This window comes from Podarcis erhardii (assembly GCF_964252035.2).
Source record: "Podarcis erhardii genome assembly, chromosome: 7".
NCBI lineage: Eukaryota > Metazoa > Chordata > Lepidosauria > Squamata > Lacertidae > Podarcis > Podarcis erhardii.
Window position 1 is genome coordinate 82,121,089 of NC_138511.1, and position 18,907 is coordinate 82,139,995.

Below are 18,907 nucleotides of genomic sequence, written 5' to 3' on the forward strand. Positions count from 1 at the left end.
GGCTGGCAGGTGGGGCCTATTAGTTACTTCTTAGGAGCCTACGCAACACAAAACACTGTTGCTGTATGTAGGTTTTATTTTATTTGTTTTTTAACTTATATTTTGGAAATGTACATCAAGTTTTTTTCCTTTAATTTGTTTTGGGGCCCCCAAGAGAGTGGGGCCCTAAGCTATAGCTTATACGTAAATCCAGCACTGGCAAGCATGGAACTGTGCTTCAGGAATCCAAGCAACTGAGAATACCCAGCGTTATTCACAGGTGGACTCCAACTCCCATCAGGCCGTGCAAGCACTGGCCCAATGGCTCATGGGAGTTGTAGTCCAGCAACGCAGGGCCTCGATCTGGCGGCCACAGGTTTCTCCGCCCTTGAGAGGGCGCTTTACAAGTACTCCGCAGGAAACCCAAGCCAGGAAGCACGTGACCCTCAGCACCCGAGAGAACCATCAACGGTCTGAGGAGAGCTTTTCCTAGGGGCAGCTTGAGAAGGGTCCATGTTCCCTTGTTAGGGGAGCAGAAGAGAGGAGGGAGGATACCTTGGCCAAAAAAAAAAGGCAATATATATAAACATCATAAAAAAGCAAAACAAATGCATTTACGTTCATAAATATCGGTTTACTTCTCCTTGTAATCAGTTAAACCGCCGTTTCGGGTTTTCTCAGACACCCCCCTCCCCCGCCGCTTTTTTGGTACAACCCAACTGCCATTTCTCCCCATTCTCTCTCTTGGCCAGCGGGTTCCCTCGCTTTCCCTCCCAGCCCCGCCCACTTCCTCGACGCGACAGGCGCAGCCTCCCTTCGGCCTCCGGATGACGTCAGTGTCAGATCGCCTATACGGATCCCGACGGGTTCGGGCAAGGGCTCGCGCGTCGGGTAGGAACGACGGCCCCGATTGGGCGCGGGCTTGAGCAAGCGGCCTCCCGATTGGCCGGCCGCCGCGAGCCAATCGGCAGGCGGTTTGTTCTGGGAGGAGGGTGAGAGAGAAGGCTGGGCTGTGGGGGACAGAAGGGAGGAAAAGGTGAGGGGAGGAGGGGGACTCGGGGAGAGCGCCCCTAGTGCAGGGGGGAGCCCAAGGCGGGACGGGGGGTGGGGTGGGGGTGGGGAAGGTAAGGAAGCCCAGAGCGGAGCCACCGCCCCCCCCACTTTGCAGGGTTGTGGGGGAGGGAGGGGAAGTGGCCCCTCCCGCAAGGGTGGGGGAGGGGAGCCCAGCACGCCCCGTGCAAGGAGGGCGGGTGCCTGGTGGATTTGACCCCCACCCCCTGTGAAAATGGTGGTGGGGGGGAATGGGAGCCCCCATGCACAGACTGGGAAATCAGACCCCTGTGTGGGGGGCTGGGGCGGAGGAGAAGCGGGGCAGGCGCCCATGTGCAGAGGAGGATGGGCGAAGGGGAGTCCCAGATGCACAGGGAGACCTGGAGAACTACCTGAGGAAGTAGGTTGTGGCCCGTGAAATCGTGCTGCGGTTAATGCGCTAGTCTTGCCAAGGTATCATAAGGCTCTTTGTTGGTGATGGGGGGCGGGGTGGGCAGAGAAAGAGAGAGGAGGGGGTTCCTCTTTTCCGAAGTGAGGTGGAGAGAAAGAGGAGTGAGAGCTGCTTTCAAGGGCAGGATTGGAAGAAAGTGTGAACTGGAGGCTCTGATCCTCTCCTGTGTAAGCAAACAAAAAACTTAAGGGAAGGGTGCAGTCCCCTGATGATGGGTTGGATGTCAAATCACTGAGGGGTCTGTTCAGCCTTGCAATGGGGATGAGGGGCTGATCTGCACCTTTGCTTGCTGTCTACTTATTTACAGTCTTCTTTTGAACTCAAGTTTCCAGAGGACCGACTTTCTCAGTCTTGGTGTGTGCTGGAGCAGGCAAGATTGGATGTCTTTCTAGAGCCACAGGCCCTTCTGGGGCTGGTCCGTGGCTTTAGACCTCGAAGGTATGTGGGTGATGCACCCTGAAGCCAGGTGAAATACAGCTCAAGCCTCAGAAACAGCTGGTGGGGTAAAAATCAGATTTTCATTTTTTCAAAGATGAATTTAAATTGGTGTTTTTTAAGAGTCTTCCCCCCCCCTTGAAATAAGATTGTTTAATATGGCAACTTACAGTAATTAAGTGCAGATAAAATGTATATATTATAATCTTTTACAACTGGACTAGTGATCTCCTATCAAACACATTGAGATAAAACCTCATTTTCTATGTAAAAGACATGTTTATGTTAATCTGTTCTCAGGTCAAGACTTATAAAGGTGGTAATAAGTCACTGAGAAAAATGATGAATATTTATTACGCTGCCAGTACACTACACAGACATTTACATTCCATCTCATGGAAAAACATGATTGTGACTAGTAATAGCCTTGCTTCTGGAATGTGTTGGACATTCCTGACTGGGATCTAAAGAACAGCTTAAAAATCTGCAGATTATATGGACCGTCCTAGTAATATTGTTGACTTATTTTCTCTGAAGTGACTCCCATACTAGATCACAACTACTTTTGAAATATCCACAGTATTAAAGCTATGCTTCCCCCCTCCCCTGTGCATCATTTTGCACTTAAATCAAATACTGTTTGTCTTTGTTGCCTGTTCATCTATTATGGAGAGATCCTTTTGGATCCCCATCCTTAATAATGTAGAGTCTTCCTCAAATAGCGTTTTCATACAGATCCATTGACTGGTTATTTTCTCTGAAACATGCAGTGCACCAGAAATTCAGCTGCAATGTGGCAATTGGAACTGCTGAGAACTAGGGAAGGCTGCTGTACACTGGAGGACATTTGCATGGCAGTGCCTCTTACATCTGCTGCCAAGATCTGCAAGAAACATCAGCAGCCGCGAGAACCTGGCAGAGGAAGCCCTGCCCTATGACAGACTAATAATATTCCAATTAAATGTTTCCTTGCTCTTTAAATGCATTATAAGCGAGCTTGAGATCTTTGGGTAGCTAATGGGCTATAATCCTAATCAATATTGTCAGTTGACCTAGTCAGATGAGCCACCATGGGGTTACAGAGTGCTAGACAAGATGGGCCTTTGGCTGGCCCTAGCAAAGCTCTTCCTAAATGATTGAAAATTGACTTACTTCCAACTTAGCACAATTGAGTTGTGTGTGTGTTTTTTTAAATAATTACCTTTACTTTTATTTTCTTGATTTTAATTGCAGCTATTGGCTGATCCTGGTGTTTCAGGATAGATTCTTTTAAAAGTCTGTTTACTAAACATGGACAGTTAGAAAACCATTACTTAACATAGGGGTGTTAGGGGAAGGGTAGTACCTCGGGTGGGGGGACAGGTTGTGGCTCCTAGAAGCTGTCAGCATGTGACAGCAGCCACACCTCAGGAAATGGCTTCAATTGGCCAGCTAAACCAGATGAGGGTGGCAGATGGATCTCAAACCCTCTGTGAGTTAGCAACTTCCCCTGCATTCAAAGACAGACTCCTGCAGATTGAGCACACAAGACCAATAGTGAGTCCCAACAGTCAAGGTGGTTTCTGCAGGTGCTGAAGAGGGAAGTAGGGGGCAGATGGGGCTCATCTACCCGGGAAGGTGGCCCATCTAGGAGAATGAAAGCTCTGATCCTAAACTTCTGCTGCTTTGGGAGAAGAGGAGGCTAAGGAGTAAACCCTACACAAATCTGGACTGGAGTCCCCAAGGCAGTTGGGTGGTACCTTATAGGCTGCCTCCTAACAACTCCAGCAGCCAAGCTGGTGCCAGATGTATCACTTTGCTTTCCTTTGGACCACATCAGTGCGGCTGAGGGGGGTTCTTCTCATCTGGGCAGCCCAGGAGCTCCATACATAGGTTTGCGCCTTGGGGTGATCACTTGGGTGTTGCTAACATAGCAGTTTGGCTTTAGTTAATTTGGTCATTGCATGGTTCTTTGGGTTTTTTGTAATTAGTATAAGTATCAAGCCTGTTGGCAATCAAAAATATTTCTTGCTTAAATAAGCCTGCTATTTTACAAATAGTTAATCATTATTTGACAACATTTGTCCAAAATTGAGTTGATCCTTTCTGACCAGTCAAATGCCCAATTCTGTCCTCAAACTTGGCTGTCTCATTGTTTGCCCCAGCTCCAGGTGTCTAATGAAATAGTTATGGTAAATGACTGCTATCTACAGAAGCTCATGGGATACCCCAATACAGTGGTACCTCGGGTTAAGTACTTAATTCGTTCTGGAGGTCTGTTCTTAACCTGAGGCTGTTCTTAACCTGAAGCACCACTTTAGCTAATGGGGCCGCCGGGCCGCTGGAGCACGATTTCTGTTCTCATCCTGAAGCAAAGTTCTTAACCTGAGGTAATATTTTGGGTTAGCGGAGTCTGTAACCTGAAGCGTATGTAACCCGAGGTCCCACTGTACTTGTTCCCATCTGTTTTGAAAACAGTCCTCTTATTGCTTACTTCTTTTTTTAACCGGTTTCCAATCCACCTATCTTCCCCATGCAGAAGCCATAGTGATTGTTTGGATCCTGCTCTTAAACGTGATTAAAATCATTTATTTATATTCAGCCTTTTCCTAGGCAATTTAAAATCATGAAATCACAGAACTCTGTGATTTACAGTGCAATCCAAACCCCAGAACTGCCAATATAAGTTTGGATTTGGCAGATCTTGGACTTTTCCGGTTCAGCTAGGGCTATACCGGCTTAAGTCCCTCATCCTGACTGAGCCAAAGATCTAACAGTGTAAGTCTTTCATCCCCAGCTCAGCTGGCAGAACTTACACCAGTGTAGTCCCCCAAAAGAGGTGTTTTGAAGAAGTGGGTAGAGTGAAAGAAGGAGAGACTTACACCTGTTTCAAACCCCATTCAGCTTGGTTGTGTATCCTAGGTCCCAATCCTCAAAACTTGGGCGCCCACCCAGCTTCTGGCTTGGCCAGCACTTAGTCTCCTCCCTCCCTCCCCTTGCCAGAGGCTCCTGAAATGGGGTAACATGTGCTAGCATAAGTTTCACCAGTTCTTTATAGTTGGGATTGCTCTGCCAAATCAGTCCACTCGCTGCTGTTGGACTCTAGAATTGGGCAAAAAGAAACAATGATACTGTGTGCTAACAGAACAGCACTGAAATCAGGACACAGGCGGTATGAAAAGGAGGAGTGCCTTTACTTCTGCTTCGTACTGAAAGAACTGAGAATATTGGTTGCAAAACCACACTAACGAAGATGTAAATGTGTTTATGCTACATGTTTCAGCCACTTTGAAGTATGTCCATAGTATCTGGCAATTGTACAGCAGAAGGGCTATAGCTCAGTGGTAGAGCACGTTCATGGCACACAGAAGGCCATCGGCTCAAAACTTGCCATCTCCATTTAAAAGGTTCAGGTAGCAGATGATGACAGTGATCCCTGCCTGAGGTCCTGGAAAACTGCTGCCAGAAAGTAGACAATACTGGACTAAACTGCGTAAATCCCTGTGTGATTTACTGCCACAACTTCAGTATAGGTGTTTTTGTGAAATAACTTAATTATTACAAGGAAAGAGGGTCTTTAATGTTTTGTTTTTCCATTTCTTGTTGCAGTAATGCATGAAAACCTAAGTAGCCTTGCAATGTAACGCAAGTCTGCTTAACTCTCAGCCCCGCCAATTAAGGTTTTTGCCCTCGCCTGAATAAATACCGTATTTTTCGCTCTATCAGATGCACCAGACCATAAGGAGCATCTAGATTTTGGAGGTGGAAAACAAGAAAAAAAATATTTTGAATCCCAGAAGCCAGAACAGCGAGAGGGATCTGGCTTCTGGGATAGCCTCTGGCTGTTCTGGCTTCTGGTCTGGGATAGCCCCGCCAAGCCTCTTCAGGGCAGCGGGATGAAGGCTCCCCCTGCCCAGAAGAGGCTTCGCGCGGCTAAGGCAGAAGCCAGGAGAGGCGCTGTACAGAGAGCGAGAGCTGCGCAGCACCCCTTCAGCGAAGCGGGAGGAGGAACAGAAGGAGATCCTCCCACTTCTCTGAAGGGGCGCTGTGCAGCTCTCCATCTTTGCGCAGCACCATTCGCTCCATAAGACACACTCAACATTTCCCCTTACTTTTTAGGAGGAAAGAAGTGTGTCTTGTGGAGCGAAAAATACGGTAGTCTAAAAAAGCAGTAGTTGACTGACGTACTGATTGATGCTGCAATCTTCTACACACTTATCTAGGAGTAAGTGCCGTTGAACTCAGTGGGGCATCCTTCTAGGTAAGCCTGTATTGGGCTGTGGCGCTTATACTATTTTCTTGCAATTCCTGCTCCTTGCTGTGGAAACCTGTGAAAGACCTGTATCTTACCTGTTTCATCATAGGATGTATTTCATACCAGGGTTTTCATTTGATTAATTGATTGAATTAATAAATAGCATTTTTCTTTGTATTTAGATGTCTACATACTTTATCTGATTTTAATTTTGTATTTTTATATTGTAACCTGTCCTGGAACCTTATGGTGAAGGGTGGATAAGGAATAGTATTATTATTATTATTTTATTTATTAATGTGTCACAGTAAACAGCATATCAGAATAGGCATTCTGTTTTATTTTTTAAAAAAATTGCAGGCACTGATCAAAGTATTTTTCAGTCAGCGATCCAGATTGATCACCCAAAAGTTGCGACCCTAGTCTAGAACACCGGGCTCCCTAATTTTTCCTTTCTCTTTCTTATACACCCCAGCAGGCTTTCACGATGGCAGAGTCAACCGAGGAGACGCTGCTATATGTGGAGCATCGCTTTGTCTGCTCGGAGTGCAGCCAGCAGTTCAACTCCTTGGAGGAAGCCCTGGTACATCAGCAGAGCCACCTGTGCTCCCAAGAGCAGCAGTATCAAGTGGTGGGGCTGGCAGAAGCTGGGCTGGTGGCAGGTGGTGAGGCCGGCCTCTACCAGACCGTGACTGTGCAGGAAAGCCAGTACCAATGTCTGGAGTGCGGACAAATCCTCCTGTCTCCAAGTCAGTTGCTGGAACACCAGGAGATGCACCTCAAGATGGTGATCCAGGAGCCGGAACCCTTGGTGAAACTGCTGAGCTCCAGCCAGATCCATTATGAGTGCACAGAATGCAAGGCCCTGTTCACCAGCCAGGATGTGTGGCTTGCTCACCGGCAGACCCACCGGAAGCCACCCGAGCCACCGGCTCCCCCTCCTCAGAGCCGGGCACTGGTCAGCCTGGAGCACTCCTACCGCAAGCCGCAGGATGGGGTAGACACTGTGCAACTGCTGCTGTATGAATGTGGTGAGTGTTTCCAGCTGTTTCAGTCGACGGCAGACTTGCTGGAGCACCAGACCACACACCAAGTGATCCAAGCCTCCCCAGGGACACGAGCGAGGGAGCTGCCTGCATCCTGCCCCACAGAACCAAAAGCGCCACCACCCCCGCCGCCACCACCTCCAAGTTTAGTGGCTGTGCACAATGGGGCTGTGCCGCTGCCAGCCCCCACCAGTGTCACAGCCACAGATCACAGCTATGAGCTAAAAAACAACCCCGGGGAGCAGCTTCCCCGGAAAGCGAAGCAGGCCGCCAAGGAGCACATGTGTGCCGAGTGTGACCAGCCCTTTCCTTCGGCCCACAAGCTCCAGCTTCACATGAGGAGCCACCGGCAGGGCGCCTTCAAGTGCCCACTCTGCAGCAAGGTACTGCCGTCCCCAGCCGCCCTTGAGAAGCACCGGGAGGAGCACAGTGGCGAGTCGCGCTTTCTGTGCATGGACTGTGGCCTGGGCTTCGGCACGGAGGCGGTGCTCTTGTCCCACCGGCGCACGCACTCCTCCAACCCCCTCTACCGCTGCGCTTGCGGGAAGACCTTCATCAACATGACCAAGTTCCTTTACCACCGACGTTCCCACAGTGCCAATTCAGCGCAGACCCACGAGTTGCCTGCATCTCCTCCTGAGGAACAGCCTCCTGAGGAGGAGCCACCTGAAGCCTTGGAGCAGCCGGAGCAGCCGCCGCCACCACCTCCACAACCACCTCCTCCTCCTCAGCAGCAGCAGCAGCAGCAGCAACAACAACAACAGCAACCGCAGCAACAGCAAGAACAAGAGGTGTTTCCACTGGCCATCATCTGCTCGGTGGACAAGACCTCTGCCCCAGCCGAAAGCAACGTACAGGAGCAAAAGCCCTCGGAGTTCCAGTGCCTCCTGTGCAACAAGACCTTCCCCAAGTTGACGCTGCTGCTGCGCCACCAGCGCTTTGTCCACAACATGGAGCGCCGCCACAAGTGTCTGACTTGCGGCAAGATGTTCAAGAAGAAGTCGCACATGCGCAACCACCTCCTGACGCACACCGGCGAGAGGCCGTACCACTGCAAGGAGTGCGGCAAGAGCTTCAATTCGCAGGCTAACCTGCAGCGCCACCGCCTGACGCACACGGGCGAGCGCCCTTACCGCTGCGAGATCTGCCAGAAGTGCTTCACGCAGTCGTCCACCCTGCAGCAGCACCTCCTGGTGCACAAGCGCCACTACCCCTACAAGTGCCAGGAGTGCAACAGCGTCTTCCACCGCCCCTACCGCCTGCTCATGCACCGCTACCACCACACGGGCGAGTACCCCTACAAGTGCCAGACCTGTGGCCGCTCCTTCCTGCTCCGCCGCCTGCTGGAGGTCCACCAGCTGAGTCACACGGGGCAGCAGCCCCACCGCTGCACATCCGGCTGCGGCGCTGCCTTCGTCACGGCCGAGCAGCTGAAGGAGCACAAGTGCGGCAAGATGAGCCGCCACTTTGAGTGCTCCGTCTGCGGCAAGAAGGTTGGCTCGACGGCGCAGTTGAGAGCCCACGAGCGGCTGCACGGGGACATCCAAGTTCCCGAAGGGGCGGAGGAAGAGCCCCCCGCTTTGGAGCCACCCCCGCCCCGGCCACGCCGCCCCACCGGCCCCAAGGTTTTTGAGTGCAGCGACTGCAAGAAACTGTTCAGCACCGAGACGTCGCTGCAGGTCCACCGCCGCATCCACACGGGCGAGCGCCCCTACCCGTGCCCGGATTGCGGCAAGGCCTTCCGGCAGTCCACGCACCTGAAAGATCACCGGCGGCTGCATACCGGCGAGAAGCCCTTCAAATGCGACGAGTGCGGGAAGGCCTTCACCATCGCCGTGCGGCTGGCCGAGCACAAGCGCATCCACACAGGGGAACGCCCGTACCACTGCGACGCTTGCAACAAGGCTTACCGCTCCTTCTCCAACCTCTGGAAGCACCGCAAGATGCATCAGCAGCAGCGGCTGCAGAACGAGCAAGAGGCCATGGCAGAGGCTGTCGCCGCTGCTGCGGCCGCTGCCGCTGCTGCAGCCGCAACGCCGTCGGCCTCGTCCACGCCTAGCGACCAGGTCTATGGCAACACTGTTACCATTATGGAGACCATCCCCGTGGTGGAGACCATTGAAATCTACCCTACAGATGCCGGGGTTCACTTCGAGAACATCCAGGTGGAGAATGTCCAGATAGGGGGAGTTTGAGTTGGGCTGGGGGGAGCAAGGAGATGCAGCTGGCCACGCTCTGTGGATCGGGAGCTGCTGCTCTCTGGCTCCCCCTTGCTGGGGCTCTAGTGTAGCTGCAACAACTTCTGCTCCCTAGCTTTTTTATCCATGCTCCCTCTGCTGTCCAGGTTTTGGCCATTTCTGCAACATGGCTGCGTCATCTTGACTTCTCCGGTTCCGAAGGTGAACTGGGCTCCCATTTCCTCCCCGTCTGCACAAACACCAGGACGGCATTGGGTTTGGCTTGTGCACTCGATGCCATTGTGGGCTCTGACCCTCCCATTTCCTTTGGGGTTGGGTTCTTTCCCACTCAGTTGTGTGGAACGTGGCTTTTATTTTTTTTTAATGACACAGGCGACCCCCCCCCCCAGACTTGAGAATGCCCAACCACAGCCTCCCCCCAGGGCTGAGCCCCTTGAATGCTAAATGGTTTTGTTTGTTTCATAGAGCGCTCCAGGGAATAGCTTCCCTGCTGGGGTTCAGTCTGACTTGTAAATACCTCTTGACTGGGTTTCCCTCTTCGCTGTGGGAGCTTCTCTCACTGTTTGCTGTTGCTCCCCTATCACCCACACATATTCCCCTTGTGACCCCTGACAGCGGCTTTTATTTGGTTTCTTGCTAACTGGATTCTTCCCCATGGCTGCAGGAGCATTTTGTTATTTCGTATGAAAATTAAACAGGAATCAAAGCGCTCATGGTTTTTTGAAGTGTGTTCTTTTGTATTACGGTGGTTTTGAGTAGAGCTGGGTAAGGCTGTCAGTGGGTTAATTTCTAATCACCTGCAATGTTCATTATTTGTTATATTGATACTTAATGCCTTCTTAAAACAGGCATTCTTCCCTCTTTCTCTCTCTCACAGGAGGGAATTTATTTCATTCCATTTATGAATTGCTTCCCATAAAACATCTTGAAGCAATTTAACAAGGTGGCTGTTTCGAATATTGTGCCTGTTGCAACATGTTACTTCGTTATCTGAAAAGGGAAATAACCCTTTCTTCAAAGTGTTCTTTATTTATATGGAAATCTATGCAGATTTAATTGTTTTGACTGAAACTTAACACAATTAATCCCCTGATAACGGTTTTTAAAGCAGACAAGCCCTAAAGTTTTCATGTAATCCTCACTGTAAGGTGCTTTGACAAAAATTTAATAAGCAGAAACTGCTGGTCGTTGTTGAAAGAAAGGAGTATCTGTACCGTTTTCTGCTTTCATTTGCTGTTGTAGTAACACGAGATCACTGAAATACACTAAATAAACAACCTGTGCAATTAAATCTTGGTGCCACCACATACAGTTGTGCCCCACTAATTAACTAAAGCAGGAATAGCTAACCTGTTGCCTTCCTGATAATGCTGGATGCCATTTCCTAGAGGCCATGCTGGCTGGGTCTTCTGGGAGTTGTAGTCCCACAACTTGCGGAGAGCCAAAGGTTCCCCACCTTCGATCTAAAGCATTATCTGTCATTTAAAAGTTGCAGCAGTAGCAGAGTAAAAAGTTATGACAAGTCTAGAGGATAGTGCGAAGTGTTTCTTCTTCCCAGGCAGGACTTCCCCATTAAGGATAATCTTGGCCTGGTGAGGAATTTTCCCCTCTGGAATGTGTCCCTTTGTTAGTGGGAGTCTGTGGAGCATGGGACCCTTAATTTCAGGGTCATGGGTTCCAGTCCCATACTGGGCAAAAGACTCCTGCATTGCAGGGGGCTGAACTAGATGTCCCAGGTGGTCCTTTCCAACTCTACAATTCTATGATTCTATTGGTGGATGGATATGAGAGTGAGAGATCACCTATCAGACCTTTTTTGGTCAGAGGCTGCAATTTTGCATCATGTCCACTAGGTGGGACAGTTTTTAAGAATTGCCTTGCTGAATTTGACCAAAGGTATGGTTTGGCCCAGCAATCTGTCTCCCAGAGCAGACAGCCAGATGCCACAGATGCAGGCAGGGCGCAACAGAGGTGACAATCAGGGGAATTATAGCATCTCTGAACGTGAAGGCTTCAGTTTAAGCCTTCAGTACATACCAGCAGCCCCTTGATACTTGGAAGGCTTGATTGCTTGGAAAGGAAGCTGCCGAAACACAAAAAAATATGTATGAGTCACAAATTAAGGGTGCAGTGCGGTGGAGGTAGAGAGACCTAGCTGGATTTGGACAGAGGTGGTCACTTTCCCAAGTGGAAGCAAGAAGAACATTTTGATTAGAAGATAAATGATTTGGGTCCCAATAAATGCCAACTGAGAAGAGCTACCTAAAATTCCATCCCTGGACAAACAGAAGCACCAGGTCCCTTAAAATGTAAGCTATAGACATTTTCAGGATCCAGTTGTGGGACTGCTTGTACAGGTTGTATCGCTCAAGTTTGTGGGCTTTCTGCACTGCAGGTAAAGCCAAGCTAAGGGTTTCTTCTTTCCTCCTTGCTGTGCTTCCCTCTGCTGTCTTCACCCTTGCAGCCCAAGTAGAACATCTGCTTGGATCCTCATCCTCTCCAGGTATGGCTGGGAGAGACCCATGGCTCAAAGCCTGCAGAAACCAACACCTCTCAGCACAGACAATGCTTGATGGATCGGTGGTTTGACTTGGCAAAAGGCAGCTTCTCACCTTCCTAACAATTGACGCAAGCGATTCCTACCTGCTGCTGCTTTTTCGGGCTGCCTGGGGGACCTTGGAGCAGGTGGCTTTTCTCCCCCTTATACCCACATAATCACACATGGAGTCTGTGCAGATGGAAGGAAAAGAGTTCCCGACTCTGGCGGGGTGTTTTATGCCATGGGGCTTCCCTCAGCATCTTCTCTCTTAGTTTGTGCCTTATCTCCTGTTCCTCGCTGGCCAAGGAGCTGGCCTTGGTGCTGAGGACACCAGCTGTGAGGGCTCAGTCACTGAAATGCACATCAGATGAGAGAACATTTGCCTTTGTGCTCTCATGGACACGCTTTCCATTCTCCCAGGGCCGCAGAGCAGCTTCTCCTGTGCGTTTTGATGAGGCGCTTTCAGTGGTGTCACGACAGCTTGAGGAAGGATCCCGTTCTGGTCATTTCTCTCTTTCCGCCTGGCTGCAACGTGGCTGCTATTCCCTAGGCATGGCTGTGTCCTTAATACCTCTCCGTTTCTACCTCTGGCACGTTAAGGCACCTTCCGGTTGAGCGGCACGTACGTTGAAGATGTCCTAATGCAATATTAAGCACGGAGGGAGGAGGCGTTATTCTGTGATTCAAGATAATGGGAGTTGTTGGTCTGTTGTTGTTTTAATGGCTAGGTGTGTCTGCATTTTCCCAGAGTAAAAGCTTCCAATTTATACATGGCGCTCCTTTGGAAATAACTTCTCCATTAGCTTTTGTGAAGCTCCCCAAGTTATTCAGCAGGAACATCTTTTCAGGTGTGAAGACTCATGGCAGGGGTACTGAAAGAAATGGTCTGTTGAACTTCGGAGTAATTTTATTTTCTTGTATTTTTTCTTTCATGCATGCCTTTTGTATTGGGGGGGGGGGTGTTTCAGGAACAGGAGCAGGAAGGGGGCGGGTTAAAGCAAGATGACTTTCCATTAGGAACATTTTCCTATGCAGATACAGGTAATTTGCATCAGAAAGTGTTCAGCTTGCAGCAGAACATTTTCCAACGCCCTAGAAAGTGATCTAATTTAGCACGCTTATTTACGTGTATTTAGTAAACAAAGCTAAAATCTTTGAAATTTCCTGATACTTTATTGGCAGTTGACACCCATTTATCGTTACTAATGAGCTTAGGAGATGGAGATTTTTCTGTGAAAAAGCACATCACTCTGAAATTTCTAGCAAATGTTTTTTGTGGTTTTTCCCCAAAACCTGTTAGCTGATTATACTGTACTGTTCTCCACAGTTATACATTGCAGGTACAAACACTACAAGCAAATCCTTGGAAGGAGGAAAACCTAGAGCAGTGCTTTTCACACAGAGATGCAACGGTTACCCTCCTGAGTGACCGTGGTGCATCTCCAGTGGGAGCAACTGAATGGCCCATTTGCACCTGAAGAATGTCAGGGCAGGAGGCTCACCACGAGTGAAAGCTAATGGGAAAAGCCAGAGTTGTCACAAGGTCACCATATCATGCAGGGAGTCAACAGGCAATGATTTGCTGTGGATAAATTCTCTGGATTAATTTTTTCCCTTGAGGCACAAGTTGTGAAAACAGCTCTGGATAGTCCACGAAAACGCTAACTCTGGATTTAATAAAGTGTCCACGGGTAGCCCCTCTTCTCCCCTACACAATGGTTACAGGGACAATATGGTGGTGGTCTTCAACCTTTTCACATATGACCTACCTTTAACTTCAACTGGCAACAAATGACTGGGCTCTGTTTCTGACCTTTATGCCCTTTCTCTCTGCATGGCTCAGCATATTTGGTTTAGCTCTTTTTTTCCTTGTCTCCAAAGATCTGCGGCAACACAAGAACAGGCCTTCCCAATGGTGCCTCCTTGCTTATAGAATGCTGTCCCAGAGGACGCTCGCCTGGCACCATCATTGCATATCTTAGGTGCCAGACAAAAACATTTCTTTTTAATCAGGCCTTTGGCTTTTATCTGCATATGGCCTTTTTTCTTGGGTGGGAGGTTTTAATGTAGATCCATCACTTTTATCCTTTTTGTCGCTCTTTTCTGAAACTTTTCCAGCTCTTCAATATCCTTTTGGAGGTGAGGCGAACAGAACGGTACACAATCTTATTCCAAATGTGGTTGCACCATAGATCAACACCTTCCAGAGATGGTCCTCTCCCTCCCTGACGTACATCGCTGGTTTTCCCTTTCAAACTGATCTACCCTGCACCAAACAGGCCAGAAACTTAAATTAAAAAAACCATACATATTTGCGCATGTGGAGCAGGGACCGCCAACCCTCCTGTTTCTGCTCCAGGGCTATCTGTGCCTGGAATTGGAGATGGTAGCTTCCAAGCCTGCTTTGGAACTCAACCCAGACAAGTTGCAACAGGAAGACCGGGCAGTGCTGAGGATGATGGGGAGGGAAGCTGGCAGCGAGGAAGGGAAGTGGCAAGCAAGAAGAAAGGAATGGGAATGAGTTGAAACTGTTATTCAGTCTTCCCTACGAAGTCCTTTCAATGCATGGGAACCTAAGGAGCAGCTACAAGGAATGTGTATCCAAGATACAGTGGTACCTTGGTTCTCGCAACGGCTTGGCTCCTGAACGCCGCAAACCTGGAAGTGAGTGTACCAGTTTGTGGACGTTTTTCAGAAGCCAAACATCCGGCATGGCTTCCAATTGAGTGCAGGAAGCTCCTGCAGCCAATTGGAAGCCGTGCCTTGGTTTTTGAAACGTTTCAGGAGTTGATGGACTCCCAGAACGGATGAAGTTTTGGAACCAAGGTACCATTGTACACAAGGGTAAGGGAGATGGATCTGCGCTCAAACAGAGCTCATTAGAGCCAGGAGGGTTGCAGGATTCTTCCCCTAGCTCCAGGTAGAGAGAGAGGTAAAGGTAAAGGGACCCCTGACCATTAGGTCCAGTCATGACCGACTCTGGGGTTGCGGCGCTCATCTCGTTTTAATGGCCGAGGGAGCCGGCGTACAGCTTCCGGGTCATGTGGCCAGCATGACTAAGCCGCTTCTGGCGAACCAGAGCAGCACACGGAAACGCCGTTTACCTTCCTGCTGGAGCGGTACCTATTTATCTACTTGTACTTTGACATGCTTTCGAACTGCTAGGTTGGCAGGAGCAGGGACTGAGCAACAGGAGCTCACCCCATTGGGATTCAAACCGCTGACCTTCTGATCGGCAAGTCCTAGGCTCTGTGGTTTAACCCACAGCACCACCCGCGTCCCTTTAGAGAGAGAGGTAGAGGAGATTAAAACAGGAGGCATGGGAACTGTAGTTTTCCCTTCACAGAGGTACAATTAACCAGCATGCTTAACAAACTACACTTCCCAGGATTCATATGCTTTAAATGTGCACTGTGTGTGTGTTGTGCATCTCCTGGAGCCCTCCCTAAGCAGATTTCAAAACACACAAGGGAGGAAAGAAAAGTAGGAAGGGAAAGCAAGCTAATAAGGAGCGGAACACTGAGGTATGGTGTGGATCTACCAACCTTTTGCTGCTATGATGCACAATAAGCAACCAGCAACCCACTATGCCTAAATAAGACTTGTCTATGGGTACGGGAAGTTATTGGGTCCCCCCTACACCTTGCACTTAATCCCTTTCTAACCAAAGCTGCTTATACCAATTGTAGGGCCAGCTTGCATATTAAACAGCTGAAACCAAGATGTGGCCCTTGATTGTCTGTCACGATTAATCTTGAGCCTTGGATCGATGCTCCTGTGTTATACAGGTGTTTGCTGCATTCACACCTTGCAGTTTCAGGTGTATGTGTTAAAACATCTGCAGCTGATGTGTAGCTAGCTGCTGTTAGGTACAAAGTACCAACATAAAGCTCGAATGCTACGGCACATTTCAGGTACTTCAAAATAATCTGCCCCAGCAGTTAGCATAGATGACCAGCCTTCGATCAGAGCAGTGCTTTCCAAACGTTTCAGGTTGGTGACACGCTTTTTAGACATGCGTCATTTTGCAACACAGTAATTCAGTTTTACAGTACAGTGGCACCTTGGTTTGCATACGTCTTGGTTTGCATATTTTTTTTATTACAAACACGTAAAACCTGGAAGTGCGTGTCCCGGTTTGCAGCCTTTTTTCGGATTACAACCCTTCTTTTATTATAACGGGGGGGGGGGGGTTTGGAGGCCCCATTGGCAAAAGCACACCTTGGGTTACAACTTGTTTTGGTTTACAAACGGACCTCCAGAACGGATTATGTTTGTAAACCAAGGTACTACTGTACTAGCAAACAGGAGGTTAACCCCTTTCCAGCCCCGAGAGGAGTGTGGGGAGCGATTGAATGACACACAAACTGCAGACGACACACTGATGTACCGCGACACACAGGAAAGCTCTGAATTAGAGCATCAGAGAAAGACCAGGTTGGGAGATGGGGAGAGAGACTCACCTAAAAATCTCCACACAGGCATTGAGCAATTCCCAGTCATCTTTCCCTACCTATCTCATAAGGTAGTTGTTGTGAGGGTACAATGAAAAATATCTTTTATGCCGTCCAGGGAATTTTGGAGGAAAGGTGGCATAGAACAGCAATTATGTAAGAAGGTCCAAACCAGTCTCATTTGACTTTAAAAGGAGAAAGTTTTTTTTAAAAAAGCAGTAAGTAAGGGGACAGGGAAGAAGGAAACTGGAAGGGAAAGTCAAGAGGGTTCTGGGGTGAGCTGTATGGCTAAAACAAAATGAGATTGGGGAAGAACTCCAAAAGAATCTCTCCAAACTCAGTAACGGGCATTAAAATCCTAGATGCATCTGGGGGTAAGCAACTGTAACCAATGCACATTAGGGCAATAAGAAACCTAACTTTGCAGATTTGCTTGTAGGGTCTGAACTGGTGGTGAGCAATCGGCGGAGAGCTCTCAGGGTTGCAGTGGGAGCACGTTGAAGGCGTCGACCCAGTGTGCAGCAGCTGCGAAGAGGGTAAATTCTATTGTAGGGCTCATTAGGAAAAGGATTGAAAATAAAATTGCCTATATTATACAAAATCTATGGTGCAGCTGCACTTGGAATCCCGTGAACGGTTTCGGTTGCCATGCCTCAAAAACTACATTGGCTCAGAAAACGGTAACCAGAGCGATCAGGGATGTGGATCAACTCGCTTACAATACTGGGGATTATTTTGATTTTTTTCATTGAGGAAAACAGCAAGTAAGATGGGGAAGGTGCAGAGAGAATGGGTTGAGAGAAGTCTATTATAAGAACTGAGGGCCATCTCCTGAAGCTGAATGTTGGGAAATTCATCTTACACAAGGGAAATGACTTACTCGTACAGCACATAGTTAAAAACGGGGGGATTTGCTCCCACTCAATAGAGAGCCAGCTACCAACTTGCATGGCTTTAAGAGGAGATTGGACAAATTAATGATAGCTATGATACCCTCCATTGCAGCTATGGTTTACCTTACACTGTCAGAAACAATGTGCCTCTTAGTACCAGTTTGTAGGAACTGCTGGTCTTGCACTCATGTGCATTGCAAGCCTCCCATAGACATCTACTTGCCCACTGTAAGAACAGGATACTCAAATATCTGGGCCTTCGGTCTGATCCAGTAGGCATTTGGGGAGCCAGGCAAAGCCTACCCTGTTTCAATTGGCATTTGTGCTTTAACTCGGTCACATATGCCAGTTCGTTAACTTTGTTTTGTATTTTATGTTTCAGATCTAGCCCTGCAATGTCTGAATTATAGCTTTTACGGCTCTTGTTCTTTCATTCTGCTAGCCTGAGTTTGGCTGCTGCTATATGTTTTGTCACTTGCATTTTCATATCACATTATATTTTTATGATGTGCTCCTGTTTGTCAAGCCACCTTGAGTGCAATTTGTAGAAAGGCAGCACAAAATAAATAAATTAAAGCATCTCTCTCTCTCTCTCTCTCTCTCTCTCTCTCACACACACACACACACACACACACACACACACACACACACGAGACCACCAGACCAGAATCAAGCTTTCAAGCTGCAAGCAATTCTGGTTGAACATTTCAGTACAGAATTTATCGAAGGAGGCGGACGCTCCATTGAGGAATCGCTGATTTCATTTCTGGTCCCTTGTGAAAGTGACGCGTGTATGTAGAAGGAAATGGGGAGAGACCAGTAGAAGCAAAGATGATAAAGGGTTTGGAATGCACAGCAGGCTAGAAGAGAGTGAAGGGAAAAAGAGAGAGGTACATTTAGTTGGGGGTGGGGGGAGATTAAGACAGTGGGATAAGCATCTTCAGATATGTAAGAGTCTGCCAGTTATAGAAATTCTCTCTTGCTGCCACTGATGTTTTTGCAATTTTTATTCATCCTATTCCATTCTTGAGGGACGCGGGTGGCGCTGTGGGTTAAACCACAGAGCCTAGGACTTGCCAATCAGAAGGTCGGCGGTTTGAATCCCTGCGATGGGGTGAGCTCCCGTTGCTCGGTCCCTGCTCCTGCCAAGCTAGCAGTTCAAAAGCACGTCAAAGTGCAAGTAGAAAAATAGGTACTGCTCTGGCACTGCTCTGGTTCACCAGAAGCGGCTTATTCATGCTGGCTACATGACCCAGAAGCTGTCTGCGGACAAACGCGGCTCCCTCGTGCAATAAAGCGAGATGAGCGCCGCAACCCCAGAGTTGGCCATGACTGGACCTAATGGTCAGGGGTCCCTTTACCTTTACCTATTCCATTCTTATATACCCTACAGTGAGAGTGGGGAAACCTTTCCCCCTGTTGAGGAACACTTCGCCTTGGGGACAATCTGTTGGAGGCTACATGCCAACTATGGGCACGACCCCTTTCTTTCCCTCTTTCTTCCTCCCATTTATCTCACATTCCACCCTCCTCTTTCTCCTAACTGAACTGATGGCTTTGCAAGCTCCCTACTTGCCTGTTTAAATTTACAGGGGCAGGAGCAGGAGCAGGGAGGACCTACAAAACTC

General features: G+C 48.7%; 1 protein-coding gene across 14 annotated transcripts; it reads left to right on the forward strand.

Moving 5' to 3' along the window:
* Nucleotides 1–370: 370 nt before the first annotated feature.
* ZNF574 (zinc finger protein 574) lies at nt 371–10,104 on the forward strand. 14 transcript variants are annotated; one of them, XM_081868768.1, is made up of 3 exons: nt 371–450; nt 1,806–1,918; nt 6,625–10,104. In XM_081868768.1, exon 3 carries the CDS (start codon nt 6,637–6,639, stop codon nt 9,388–9,390), a length of 2,754 nt encoding a protein of 917 aa, XP_081724894.1. In that variant the 5' UTR covers nt 371–450; nt 1,806–1,918; nt 6,625–6,636; the 3' UTR covers nt 9,391–10,104. The 14 variants fall into 14 exon arrangements, with proteins under 14 accessions (XP_081724894.1, XP_081724883.1, XP_081724889.1 ...); XM_081868757.1 differs by lacking the exon at nt 371–450 and adding an exon at nt 921–1,015 and having other exon boundaries at nt 1,806–1,983; XM_081868763.1 differs by lacking the exon at nt 371–450 and adding an exon at nt 921–1,015.
* Nucleotides 10,105–18,907: the final 8,803 nt, after the last annotated feature.